Source organism: Mytilus trossulus, chromosome 14 (assembly GCF_036588685.1).
Source record: "Mytilus trossulus isolate FHL-02 chromosome 14, PNRI_Mtr1.1.1.hap1, whole genome shotgun sequence".
NCBI lineage: Eukaryota > Metazoa > Mollusca > Bivalvia > Mytilida > Mytilidae > Mytilus > Mytilus trossulus.
In genome coordinates, this window is record NC_086386.1 from 47,086,757 (window position 1) to 47,101,856 (window position 15,100).

The following is a 15,100-nucleotide window of genomic DNA, read 5'->3' on the forward strand; positions in this document are numbered from 1 at the left end:
ATCAGTTTCTCCAATAATAAAAGTTACTGAACAAAAAATATAGGACACAAGCAACAAATGACAAACACTAAATTAAATGCTCCTGACTTGTGTTAATCAAATTTTACCACAGAATGATTTTGAGGTTACTGTTTCACTTTTTGGAAAGTAGACCTTCTATGAGATGAATACAATACTGTGGATTTATTTATTTTAGTAGGTACCAACTTTTGATTTCACACATTATTTTACAAAAGCCTGACTAAAAGTTATTGTAAATATTGCACTTTATTAATCATGTAAGTTCATAGTTCAAAAGTATCCATGAAATCAATCAAAAATTTGTATCTCACCAAAATAATAAAACCAGAGGCTATTGTTCTTTTACAAAAACAAAATATTCTACTTGTGATGAAAATATTTGATCCAATACTGAATGACACATATTGTAAGAGTAAATTGTTCCTATACTACCGTTATATAGATATGAGAAGATGTGATATGAGACAACTCTCCATGGAAGTCACAATTAATAAAAGTAAACCATTATAGGTTAAATTACGGTCTTCAACAGAGAGCCTATTGATTAACATTTCCAAGGGGCATTACTCTTTAAAATAGTTAGCAGGCATTAATCATCTAACTGTCCTAGACATGTACCCGCAATGTATACATCACACAGTGGACACAAAAAAAACAACAACAGACCAGTGAAATGAAGTCACAGAAAAAATGTCTTGAATATTTACATGTTTTATTAAGAATAACAAATGCTTAATCTTTAACAAGTTTGGTTTGTAACAAAACGGTTATACATACAAAAAACATGTCAAATTGTAAGTCAAATGTTTTCAAATAAGTTCTACAGGCTGTCTTGTTCATGTTGTTCATCTGCCTATCATAGATCTCCCTTACGTAACTAATTTTGCCAACTTTAGTGTAAAAGTGCTTCATACTATGATCTATCATATGTGTATGAAAATTGTATGAAAATTGTCATGATTTCCATCAGAACTTGAGACCCTTGTGACGCTGGTGTCTTCCTATACAACTGTCTTTTACTTCATCAATCATCTTGAGTGAAGCTCTCCAACCCTAGCTCTAACTAACTGTGAATAGCCACTGAAATTATATTAAAGTAGAACAGTACATGTTTTTGTAAAAAAATAAAAATTGTTTGATGTGCTTTATTCCCATGAAAAATTTTGAAAAAAAAATAATACATGCTCTAATTTTTTAGCTATTTCATATTTCTCGAACAGTGTGAGAAAAGTATTTTTCCTCACTAGTGAAAATCTGTTTTCAGCAAATGATTCTTAATGATGTTAAATTTTCTTGGTTTCTTCTGAATTTCCTATTGTGACGTCATAAAAAAGTGCTACCATGGGTAATGATGTCACATATAAAGAACACGCCTTTCTTCAAATCCTTTTAAAGGAAAGATAAAACTCATAAGGGGGAAGAGTTTCCACCACTATAACTCATGTATATAGAATAATAGGTAGTTTTGTTTTTGATACTGACTATATCATGTGGAATATCTAGATGAGCCTGTTAGGGTGATTATGACGTCACAAAATTTATGCCTAATATTTTCAGTGATACAGCCAGTACCTTGATACTCGAAAATATTAGGCAGAAAGATCAAAGGGAAAATATACAAATTGCCGATAATTAACAATATTTCTCCACTTTCAACAATTAAATATTAATTATTTAAAAAGCTCTGCAAGCCTCGCACTTATAAATATTTCAATTTAACTGTATCTTGTGGAGAAATATCGTGACACACTTGTTGCAGTGGTGAAATCTATATGACGTCATTGGCTTTAAAATTGAGAAAGGAAATTGGGAATGTGTTAAAGCAACAACAACCCGACCATAGAGCAGACAACTGCCTTGTAATGTAGCAATAAACAGATTATCTATCAATGGTTTTCCAATAAAGGACTCAGGCTAACATTTTTTGATGAGATTTTTTATGAGAAACTTCCTCTTGTTCCAAAGCAAAAAGATAAACTATTAACAAATCACCTCATTACAAATTGGAACAGAGAGGTTCCAAAATAACTGACAAACCCCTTAGAAAAGACCATGCTTTGTTAAGTAACTTTTATGACACAGATAGCAGAAAGACACACTGATTAATGAAAAACATTTTTTACCTGGAAAAGTTTTATTCATCTAAATTCTTTTGGAACAACTATACAACACTTTTCTGACATTAAACATAATATTTCTATGATATGATCTTGCTTACCTCTGGTCTTTTCTGACCTTGAAGAACTCATCCACATATTCTGATCTTCCTAACAACTCCACAAAATCTTCATCGTGAGTAATAATTACTAACTGGAAATTCTTTTGGTGGACTCTTCCCTTGATAATTCTAAAAAATTAAAGCATTATTAGTTCTAAGATAGAACAAATGAAAATTTGGCAACTGTGACCCACCACCACATTACTGTTATTAATATATCATGCATTTAAATGTATCTGCTTAATTTAATACATGTAATTCAATGTTAAAGGTGAAAATTCTTGCAAAACATTTAAAAATAGATTTTCATCTATATATCCTTACACACACTATCTTACCAAAAATCAATACAATTCATAAAACAGATGTTTAAAAGTGTAGAAATTAAAAGAGTTTATAGTACATTAAATTGACTGCTGGACCATTTTCAGTAATAATGCACATTTTCCCTCCTGCATAAATTAAGTTATTTTGTCGGCCAGTTACTGCTTATTCAGTGGTGACACTCAGGCTTGTATTCCCAAATAATGTCAAGGTGAAGGTTAAATGCAGGTGAACTCTATTTAGCAGTAAAACAAGAAAAAAAGACTAAAACCAATAATTGCTACTCACAATTCTATCTGATTTTAAATAACAACTTACTCTACAAGTGCAAAAGCCAAACTTTCAATGTTTTCTCTGTCTAGGTTAGTTGTTGGTTCATCTAAAGCCAGAATTCCACAATTTAAACAAAATGTCTCTGCTAATGCCAATCTAATAATTAGTGAGGCTAACACCTACAATGTATAATGTACAGTAGATTTTTATAACTTGAAGAAAGAAATAAAGAATCAAAGGCCCTTTACTGTTATTTGGCCCCAATGGCTCTCCATCTTCATGACACATATTTCAAAGAATATGCATGTCCCCTCAATCTTTCACTATTTACTATAAAGTTTTTCAGTTTTGATGTTCATTTTGAGCTCAAATACTACTTTCAAAAATTGTAAACGGATAAAACAGGTTTTTGGAGAAGTGGGCTTTCCATCCATGTTTGACACACATAGTTCAGAGATTTAAAACTTCCAACTTACTCCTTTCAAATACTTTCTTTTAGATTTCATAAACACATTTTAATATTGCTGTTCTTGTTTTAAGAGAATATACAAAAAAAAATCTAACACTTCCCTAAATCAAATATTTTGATTCCATTATATGACATTACAATGCTATAATCATTGGATAATTGTTGACACATTGTAATAATGATTTGACACAATTAAATGCCTTCCAATGCATGCCCAAAGAAGGTATTTCTGTGAATGATAGAGTAGACCAATTTTATTTATAAAATGAGGATGGTCATAGGGCTATTTTGAATAATTGAAAAACTAACAAAAATTTAGTATTTTTCTGATCATTTCATAGATATTTTGATAAAATTATTCAACACTTCAGGTATTATTTGTTTCAGGCTAACAAAATACGGAAATTCTTATTATTTAGTGAACATATATATATATACCTTTTGTCCAGCACTACATCTCCCCCTCATATCCAGGGCAGTATCCCCTTTTATCATCACCACACGATAATTATAATTACGTCTTGTTTTCATTATGCCACTCTCATCTTCATCAGTTCGAATTTCAATTGTTTCAATGTCTGACAAAAAATAATAACTGGGTTAAAATACAATTTGTTTCTCTTTTGCTCCAGCAATTTGGCAATCTTTATATACTATATAAGATGTTCAGTATGAAAAAGTACCTACTACAGACAGAAGACTTATTCTTTACTATTACACAATACTGGTAGTTTACATTCTTATTTGGTATACTGTTGGTTAAGCATCTATGCATTATGAACTTTCAATATCCATTATTAGACATCTGAAGTGTATTTTTGTGAAGAACAACTACTGATAAATCATTGAAGAATGGAAAAATCATGTATTATCTGAAAACATCAAAAAGAATCAGGTGTTATACTCTACTTAGATGGCTGTTTAAGGGCATTTAGATGCACATTTAGGAGATAACATGTTTATGTGATATGAATTTAATCATACTAGACCAAAACCCTGAGCGAGATTTCTACTGTACTAGTTTAGAAGAAATACCACACCATGCTTAGTATTCTGATTTAACTCAATCAGCCTTTGCAGTTAGAGGACATATGGCACTACCTGTCACATTGCTCTGATTTCAAGTGAATCAGTCTTTGCACTTACTGTTAAGTTCTGTATGCTTAGTTTATAAACAGCAAATATCAAAATAATTCTAAAGTCTATGATTTGACAATGCAGGGGATCAATCCAACTACCTCCAGCTCTCATGGGGAGCTGGTTACCATTAAATCATCAAGGATGAATATTGAAAAAGGTGCCAAATTCGTCTGTCTCTCTTGTATGTTGTTTTTAGAAAAAAACTACCTTAACATTATCTTAAATCATTTGTAGTTGACCAGGTATATCTTATTATTTCTATTTTTAAAAATGTGCCAAAGTCTTAATTCTGTCTCTTTTTATGTTGTTTTTGTAAGTACCATATACAATGACAATCACATGTCATTTGAGAGAGTAGTTACACCCTAACTCGGTCGATTCCTCTGCTGGTGGACTATTAGTCCCTGATGGTATTACCACCCCAGTAGCCAGTACTTCGGTACTGGCATGAAAATACAGATTGTTTGTGTTATTGAAATTTGCTGTTACAAAATATTAGAAATTATTATAAATTAAGGAATGTATCTCCCTCATGCAAAGCTCTGATTCCTTTCACGGATTTGACTATACTTTTATGGACCTTTTGGATTATAGCTCTTCATCTTTTATATTAGCTTTGGATTTCAAATATTTTGGCCACGAGCATCACTGAAGAGACATGTATTGTCGAAATGCGCATCTGGTGCAAGAAAATTGGTACTGTTAATTTTATTGCTGTCAGGTGTCAAGTGGTTATGTTTGGCTACCATAGGCACCTAATTGATTAAAATGATACCGTGATACTAAAGATGTCTCAAATAATTATTGTTAATGTAATTTTTAGAAAAATGTTATTGAGTTTTTATCCTCTAAAAAAGAAATTACACATTTTATCGTCATACAGCAAAAATTTATGTCTACTTCATTTGGCAAATATTGTTAGCATTATTCCCCATGAAAGGACCACCATTACCAGTCTCATTTGATGCCAGCAACTTAAAATTACACTAATTATCTATTTATAGAATTACCATTGCCTCTGTATGTATTTCTCCACAATTCTCTGATAATTTTGTTTATTTCCTCCATTTTTAAACTGTGGTATCTCATGATAGCTCTGAAATTGACATAAAATGAATTGTTTTCAATATAATAATGACTGTTTTCATTTTCAAGGAATCAATTAAAATATACTGATATCTCTTCATCTTCACTTCTCAGTAACATTTAATTTTTACTTGACCAACAAATTGTGTGTCCATTTTGCAAACCTTAAATTATGTTCTCTTTAGAAGTGTTCAACATTTTTCATGTCAGGACCATTTATAGCCAACCATGGGGTTTTCTAATTGTTTAAAGCTGTACAGTTGCTATTGATTGTGTACAATCACTTTCTTTGAACCTAGTGAATAGTTGACTTATTCACATGAAATGTCCTTATATTCCTAATAACCTATAAACAGGGTATTATCAGAAGAAACTCAGAATTATTTGTATCAGTCACACTTACGTATCTAAAGCTTTGTAGTACTTCTCTAAGTCAGTGATAGCCAATTCTGTTGTCTGAAATAATAGAATATATATTTAATTTTTGGTGTATACAATTTTTTTATTAAAAGTTTTGTTTGCCTAGATTTGATTAAATTTGTCTTTTCCTGAGTGCAATAAAAAGATGTGTTTTCCTGGATATTTGATATCATGGTTTTGTCCAAGACTGCAGACAATTCTATAGAAAATTTATTTTTCCTTAAAACTTGAACATGAATATTCTTGGTTTGTCTATTTCCTACAAAATGCAAAAATAAGTTGTATCCCACAAATAACACTGATTTCACTATAATGAAATATCTTTATTTAGAATCCAAACATTTACAGTTGAATCGCTTAACAAAATAAATTTTTGCTTTTGAATTGTTCCATTACTGGAAAATAATTCTCTGTTTTTGTTCGTTTCCTTTTTATTCGTAATGTAGTCCATATTGATTTCCATATTTACCCTCAATACAATCATTTTGTCTCTAAACTTTTGAGGTGCCCCTTTATACATATCAGACTTCAGTTCTGATTTTATGTTTCTGATCTGATCTTCAAAACCTCTCTGTCTTCCTTCTGCATGGTGTTTCTGTAAGAAAAAATAAAATCTGAAAATTTCTCTACCAGATAAAAGTTAAAAAATACACTTACCAAAAGAAAAAGAATAAGCTACAAGATAGGTAAAGGTCACAATACAGTTAGCAATATTATACATACCCTAGCAAAATTAAGTCTGAAACTTTCAAAAGTTTTTCAAACTCAGAAAATCTGCTCTCATGATGCCTCAGATCTAAAGCAATATGTGAAATCGAAATCCTGTATCACTTTACATAGCTGTCATATTTGTGATGGTTAATTTTGAATAATTATGCTGAACAAATACTTAAATGTTAATGTGCCAGTCCCAAGTAAGGTACTGGTTAGTCTTTATAGACTTCTATGTTGTTTTATGTAAACCGCTGTTCACCTTTTGGCCATTAATGCAATGCATTGTCAGTTTGTTTTCGATAAATTATTTTAACTACTGATCCCTTAAGTCATGTTGCTTCTCTTTTATAACAATAAAGATTTTATTTCTGAGAGGAAAATTTGATGAGAATTGCTTTATATCATGTTTCATGTCTATTCAAAACTTTTCACTGGTGCCAGATATTTGATCACTTCTGATTATTCTAATTACAATTTGACTATTTTTAAGCTAACAGTAATTTTGGAAGATTTTTTGCTATAATAATTGGATGCTTATCTTTTGTTAATGGGTAGCCTCAAGATGACTTTTATATCTAACTATTTGTTCCATATCTGTGGCACTTCTGCCATCCCCCACATTTTTCTAGTACATTCTATTTTTTAGCATATTTGATTAGTGTACCTCTTTCATCAATTCCTCTTGTTGTGTCTGTAGACGTTTCCGTTCTCTATCTAGATGTGTCACATCAATATCTCCTAACTGTTCTTTTAAATCAGCTATTTTTTGTTTGACATCCTCTATCTCTTTTGATTTCTTTCTTAGCTGTAGGTTATCTAACAGTTCTCTTTCTCTTGTCTATGGAAAGATAAAACTCTCTATAAATCTTGTTCAAATAGTTTCATATTTTTTACTGTATAATGAGAAAGAAAATAAACTTAATATCATACTTCTAGTATTTAATTTCATTGAAAAGTTCATTGAAAAGCACATATATCTATATGTTTATCTAAAGCATTATAGTTTTGTTCTAGGAAAATAAAAAATAAAAAACGACCAACACCATCATCTGCTAAAGAGAATTTAAATATTGTGGATTCATTTGTTTTCATGGATAAAGATATTCATGGATTGAAGAACACTGACACTGTTGTGGATATCTAATTTCATGGTTATTCAAAAGTCTGCATACAAGCCAATGGAAAATAAGCGATTAGTTAAACATTTTTTTGTAAACCCTCAACCACAAAATAATCGAAAATTGGTATCCAACGAATATAAATGAATCCCAAGTAAGTTCAAAATTAGTAAACATGTAAAACAAGAACGTGTCCATAGTACATGGATGTCCTACTCGAACCCACCTTGACCAAAAAATTAAACCTGAAGCAGGACAGATGGTCACAAAGAAGGATGGAGGAACAGACCTACAGACCATAAAACATAATACAAAAAAAAGACATAATAAGACCAACACCATCATCTTTTCAACAAAATCTAAATATATTCATGGTTAGTAAACCTGTAAAAAAATCATTGCAAATCATGCTATTCATGTCAGACTACCTTTAAATAGTGGAATAGAACTGACATTTTCTGTTTTTGACAAAGCATACATCTAATAACATCCTACTTACTTGTTGTGTAGCTAGATCATTCTGTATCTTTGTTATATTCTGATTGGCTTCTTTTTTCTCAGTTTCTTTCTTTTCTGTCTTTAGTTCAACTTGTTCTTTCTTTTTCCTTATTTCTCCCAATGTTTCAGCCTTGCCTTGGTTGATATAGCTATAAAACATACCAGTATCTTTCTTTACATATATAAGGACAATGGTGTACAAATAGTCAATTTAAATCAAACATCTTGGTTTTCTTCAGATGAGGTTTCTTTGGTTACTATTTTGTACATTTTTTAGACGGAAAAAACATATAAAATAAGTTTCATAAGGTCAGCAGATGTTTTTTTTTCTCTTCCTTATTATTTAAAGTTGTGCGTATAAATATATAATTTCAAACATTCTAAAATTTTGATGTTTCTATCTTATTGGTTTATACCACACATTTTAATATGGTAAAGTTAGGTAATTTTTTTTTATCGTTTTATATTTTGTTACTTCATTCAAAAAAAAGAATTAGTAATTCATTTTCATTGAATTTTCTTATTCTAACCAAAAAGTAGTGAACAAAATGACCAACAGTTCTAAATATTATTAACATTTATACTGAGTACAGAACAAAATCTTTTAGATATGATATAACTTGTGTACTGGTTTGTCTCACTGGTTATACAAACAATCAATTACCGGGGTGCATACAATAATTATTGTCCATACCTTTTGATTTCTTGATTAACATTTTTTACTTTTGAAGCATCATTCTTCAACATATCAACCTGCAATGAACAGAGATCAGTGTTTATAAATAGAACATTAAATGGAAAACAGGAATTGCCAAAATAACTGATAGTATAACACATCACATCAACCACCAACACCCAACTCCTCTGAAAAAACACAAACAAATGTCAACAACAAATAAGACCAGAAAGTCCAATTAGGTAAAGGCATAAAATGTGATGGGGTTAAACCAATTTTTATTAGAACACTTATCTCTCCCTTTGACTCTCTAGACAATTATAAACTTGCTCTGTCCAGCTACCAACAGGATGATCACTAACTTGAACAGTGATAATAAATGGTATATTATCTTGAAAGCAGGGTCTAATGTTCTAGCTACTTCATTACATAAACTTTTGTAGGTGGAACTGTTGGCTGGATACTGCTATTTATAAGTTGTTGTTTTTTTAATGTGTAATAGATACCAATTCAATAATTATGATATAAAACATTTTAACTTTTTTTTTCAAATTAACATTAAAAAACATTTTGCATGGCACAAATGACCTACAACCCCTTTATGTAAGCAGTAATATTTAGCTGAGATCTAGCTTGTTCTATTGTATCTTTCTTCTCTACAGTAACATCTACTTGAGATTTAGCTTGTTCTTTTTATCTCCCTTCTCTGCAGTAATATTTACCTGAGATTTGGCTTGCTCTATCTTATCTTCCTTCTCTGCAGTAATGGCTTCTTTCTCTAATATCTTTTTTTCTATCTGATTCTGTAAAAGTAAAATAAACTTTTGGATAGTTTGCAATTATCTTAAAAAAAAATATCATAAAAAAAGCAATAAATTGTCTCTTTATTTTGGAAGATTTTGCAAAAGTAAAAAGTTTGTACATACAAAACAAACTTTATACTTTGTTCTTATATTGTATTGTTACACCACTGTCCCAGGTTTGGGGAGGGTTGGGATCCTGCTAGCATGTTTAACCCTGCCACATTCTGTATGTATGTGCCTGTCTCAAGTCAGGACACTGCTATTCAAAGGTTGTTGTTTGTTGAGGTGTTACATAATTGTTTATCTTTTGATTTTTTTGTACTTTAAATAGGCCGTTAGTTTTCTTATTTAAATTGTTTTATATTTATTTCAGTTGTTTTATATTTGTTATTTCAGACCTTATATATTGTGGAGAGTTGACATTGACAATCATACCATATTTTCTTTTATATATTATTCAGGAACAAGAATGTGTCCCCGGTACACAGATGCCCCATCTGCACTATCATTTTCTATGTTAGGTGGACCGTGAAAATGGGAGAAAATCTCTACTTTGGCATTAAGATTAGAGAGATCATATCACATAGGGAACATGTGTACTAAGTTTAAGTTGATTGTACTTCAACTTCATCAAAAACTACCACGACCAAAAACTTTAACCAGAAGAGGGACAGACAGAAAAACGGACTGATGAACGAACGAACGCACAGACCAGAAAACATAATGCCCATAAATGGGGCATAATAAATAACATAAATCAATGAACCTTAATATGAGTTCAAGGTCATATGAATCCTGCCAGACAGAAATGTATACCTTACAATCATTACATGCATATGCCTTAAATTTAGATTATGAAGTTTCCATCCATCTGATATTGTTTAAATCAAGATAATAGGTAAAACTTATTACAAAATTTATATCCATAAATTCTATTTTAATTCATTTCAGCCATGTTGTTTAACAGGCAGGATAATTATCATTTTATTTTGATTTTGGCATTGACATTGGATACCCAATGATAATTGCTGCCAAGTTTATCAGTTTCAGAGGAGATTTTTGTAAAACAATTAGGAGAGGCCAAAGGATGACTTAACTTCAGGTGAGCTTTTAGCAATTACTTTAACAAATTGTTACAATACTGAACACAGACAAAACTAGTCTCATAGTCAACGATGAAACAACTAACCTGTAGAGGTCTAATCTGTTCACTGGCTTCCTGAAATATAACAATTAATCAATAATCATTATATTACATAGCAACTTGCATTTGTATCTACAACAAAATTGTAACATATACCTGTTTTCTTTTTTGTTAGTTCACTTCGAACATCACTGATGCAGACATCAACTATGAATTTTGATAATTTCTATCTTAGCATCTTTTAAGGATTTTTTTGCAATGTGGTGTAGTTCAATCACAAACTCAACTACACTCACATTCATTCTACATTTTAATTCTGATAATGTTTGTTTGTTGTTCAGGAACATTTTCAGTACACAGCTATTACAGTGAAGTATTTCTGGCTCTGGAAAGGATTTTATTTAGAAAGAATAAAGAGGTTTTAAAGAAATTGAATAATGCAACTGGTCGAGTATCACAATAATAAGAACTTAAAATCTGATATTTGATACAAATACTTGTATGCAGATTTTCCTTCAACCACAATAATATTTTTGTCCATTCTTCAAAAAGGCCATAATAAATGCACTCAATAACTTCTTAATTTATAGTACATTCCAATGGGTTTGTTCTGGTCACTTGGACACTCAAAATAGAAAAACATAGGATATGGGGTATCCAGTATGACATAAGATCAATATATGCATAGCATAAAACAAACAAAAATTAAACGAACAGTGCTTTTATTGTTGCTCTTCATCTCTGTCATTTCCACATACCTGAATTTCTCTCTGTATCTGGTCACTTTCACTCAGAAGTGTGACTTTATCTTCTTCTAATTTGTATCTCTGTTGTAAATCACTGTCAATCTGAAGCTTTTCTTCCTTCAATGTATTTATTTGACTTTTCAAACGCGCCAACTCCTCAGAATGATCATTTATCTTTTGTCTTTTTCTATCCAGGTTCTTTGTAATGGTATCTCTAAAAAGGATTTTTTTTTAAATTTTATTTCTATTTGATTTTTAAAGTCTTTTGGTTAGTCTGTGATGTTGGGTTTCTATCTAGTTAATATTTATTGTACAGTTATTGGAACTAACTCCATAATTTGGTATCATACAAACCAACCAAGAGCTTTCTTGAATTAGCAGAGTAGCATAAATGAAAGACCTAACGTTTTCAACTCAAGACAGAACAGTAAGGTCAGCAGAGATTATTTTGTCAAGTTTTTAAGTTCTTCTAAAATGCCTGTTTCTTAAAAGTACTTGCCCTTAATACAACAAATTACAAATATTAACGATCTATCATAAATTCAGACACACACCTTATGAAAAAATTAAACATCCAAACATAAAAATCACATTCAACAGGGGCATGAATGAAGTTCAAAATCCTCAAACAATTATTCATTGCAAAAATATTACACTTCCCAGTATATTCATGCTTATAACTACATGCTTATCCATTATCAAATGTCTACCATGAGTACTTATTCTGAAATCTGACCAAATCAGGAAACTTAACATATCATGTTGTCTTAAATCTTGATCTTAATACTAACACTTTCATCTGATGATCTTCTTTCTCATTAATAACATCCTGTAATGTTCTGTCTGAACCTAGCAATAAAAAATATCATTGTTTTAACAGTTTATAAAACTATTTCTGCATTTTTATTAAAAAAAATTGTTTTGTAAACTCAATAATTTTGGTAAATTTTGATTCCAAATTATCAGGAAATAAGAAAATTTTCAAATTTTTGATGGCTTTTATAATTTGCCGTTTCAGAATTTAATGCATTCTGGGTAGTATTTCCAAAAGTGTAGACCAAAATGTTGTGATTGGTTTTAAACCTTCTAATCAATGGCAATTCAAGCAATGACATAAAGTTATTTTCATTCTGGTGTACGAACAATGAGATTACCAATAGTCCTTTAAATTCTGAAAAGGCAAATGAAAATTTAATGGGACGGACCGACATTATATTTACATACTGGTATAACTGTATTTCCTGTTAATATCTCTTATAAAGAAGATAATATTAAATGAATAATCTGTAAAAACTTACTACCACCCGACAATGTTGACTGCTGTGATGTTATTTTCTTGTCTAGTTCTATTACCTCCCCTTGGTAACGATCTATCTGCACTACATCTGGTTGAACCTGTTTAGCCATATCCTCATCACCTTCCTTTGTCTGAAGGTCATCTTCTTTCTAAAAATAAATCAACATCCAAATGGTGACAAATTCTGTGTGTATTGTCAACTTTGAATAGGATCAAGGCAAGGTCATTTACAATTTAAATCAAAGATGTGTTTAATCAATTTCAATTATTTAGAATGATTTGTGCCTTTTTAATCAGTGCAGAGAGATCACCACTGGTTTTTGGTGTGGTTGGTGTTACTCAGTCCTCAGGCTTTACATTTCTATTTTGTGTTTTGTGTAATTATTTTGTCTTGTTTTTTTCTTTTTTTGCCATGGTGTTGTCATGAGTTTGAATTTCCTTTTGATGTCTTTCACTTCTCTTTTAGAAATAATAACTTACATGAACTATTTAAAATAAATAAAATTCCCAAAAGCTGTTATCTTTAGATTAAATCCCCATTCAAAATAAACTGGAAAAGCCAGATATGCATGCACAAGTCTAGAATCTAGTACAAAAATGGTTTATTTATTCTGGACATGCTCTTCCAACAATATTTTACAATTTGACACACAGAATAATTACCTCTTCAATGGTGGTCCTCAATGTACCTATATCTTCATTAAGTTTCTTCAATTTGTTTCTCAGTTCTGGAATCTCTTTACTGGTCAACATTGAAATCTAAAGAATAAAATATAACAGTAATGTTTAATTTTACATTATGCCAATACATTGTATTTTGATAACTGTTTCACAAAACTATACACAATAAGGTGACATTTAATTCCTCTGTCTTAAACAATTTAGAAATAAAAGCGAGAAAGAATTTCCTCAAGAGATTATGAAGATTTTGGAAGTAATTATAAATTTTATTTTGATATATGTAGGGTAAAAAATAAGTGGAAGACACACTTCAGGAAAACATCAAAACTTTCTTAAGATTTAAACTGGATAGTTGGAGGAGGAACCTGTATTATTTGAAATCATACCAAATATTTATTTTGAATTCTTTACCTTATCTTGCTCTTTCAGAAAAATTCTACCACATTGCTTTTGGAAGCCAATTTTCAGCCACAATTTTCAATAATTGACATAAATGAAACCCGTTTTCTGAAGCTGTCCTCAAAAATCACATTTAGCGAAAGAAAAAATGGTCCTTAACAATTAACTCCATAATGACGCCTGTGTAGTGCCTCAGTTCAAATTTCTTGCCTACGAATAATCTGTATCAGACTTAATACAATTTGTATCTTATATAAAAAGGCTATTCATGAGAATTTCTGACTAGAATTTTATTGATGAAATATTCGTTTTTGCAATGCATTGATAATTTAAACTTGATGATTTTTTTTATTGAAAAAAATCCTATGCGAATCAAGTATTTTAAAAAAAAATCCATGGAGGAAATGGTTAAAACAGTTTCCATTGGACTTACCTTCAGACTGTGAAAGACCCTCATAGGTAGTCAAGGTCTTTAACAACATACCAAGTCATTACTAAGTATTGGACTTACATTTTCCTTTAAAGGTTTAAGTTGCATCATTGAGTCATATTTCTTTCTGAACTCATCTAGATCTTTCTCTGCTTTCTGTAGTTTGGCAGGAACCATCCTTAATTTGTTTTTCAACTGGAATGAAAATATAATTTACTGTTATCTTTATCCTATGGAAAATTCAAATAAACTCATCATAGATAACAGGATTGAAATTTCATATTTACGCCAGACGCGTGTTTCCTCTACAAAAGAATCACCAGTGACACTCAAATAAAAAAAAATGTTAAAAAGGCCAAATAAAGTACGAAGTTGAAGAGCATTGAGGACCAAAAATTCCAAAAAGTTTTGCTAAATACAACATTATCTGTAGAAGAGTATCAATAGGACATTTTAATTTATCAATAATTTTGATTCTATATCATACCAGCCAACTGGTGTGGAGGATTCCCCCCATGAAAGCAACCAAATGGAAATATTTAAAGAGCAATATGTTTACAATTTTAAACAAAACAGTTTATTTTACAATGGCTATAAGCTTTTAAAAATATGGAGAAGCCAAAAAAACAACATGGAAATACAT

The 15,100-nt window shown here is 30.5% G+C and overlaps 1 protein-coding gene across 1 annotated transcript in view; it reads right to left on the reverse strand.

Annotated features, from left to right (window-relative positions):
- Positions 1–949: 949 nt before the first annotated feature.
- LOC134696606 (DNA repair protein RAD50-like) overlaps positions 950–15,100 on the reverse strand; it is a 65,707-nt gene continuing 51,556 nt past the window's right edge. Inside the window, exons 25-41 of the mRNA XM_063558470.1 lie at positions 14,539–14,652; positions 13,611–13,706; positions 12,949–13,096; positions 12,442–12,499; positions 11,663–11,864; positions 10,950–10,979; positions 9,680–9,760; positions 8,976–9,034; positions 8,283–8,430; positions 7,330–7,503; positions 6,421–6,546; positions 5,935–5,987; positions 5,456–5,541; positions 3,744–3,883; positions 2,882–3,015; positions 2,240–2,368; positions 950–1,101 (exon numbers count right to left, since the gene is read on the reverse strand). Coding sequence (XP_063414540.1) covers positions 1,050–1,101; positions 2,240–2,368; positions 2,882–3,015; positions 3,744–3,883; positions 5,456–5,541; positions 5,935–5,987; positions 6,421–6,546; positions 7,330–7,503; positions 8,283–8,430; positions 8,976–9,034; positions 9,680–9,760; positions 10,950–10,979; positions 11,663–11,864; positions 12,442–12,499; positions 12,949–13,096; positions 13,611–13,706; positions 14,539–14,652 — 1,830 coding nt within the window. The 3' untranslated portion in view covers positions 950–1,049. The remainder of the gene's footprint in view (positions 1,102–2,239; positions 2,369–2,881; positions 3,016–3,743; positions 3,884–5,455; positions 5,542–5,934; positions 5,988–6,420; positions 6,547–7,329; positions 7,504–8,282; positions 8,431–8,975; positions 9,035–9,679; positions 9,761–10,949; positions 10,980–11,662; positions 11,865–12,441; positions 12,500–12,948; positions 13,097–13,610; positions 13,707–14,538; positions 14,653–15,100) is intronic.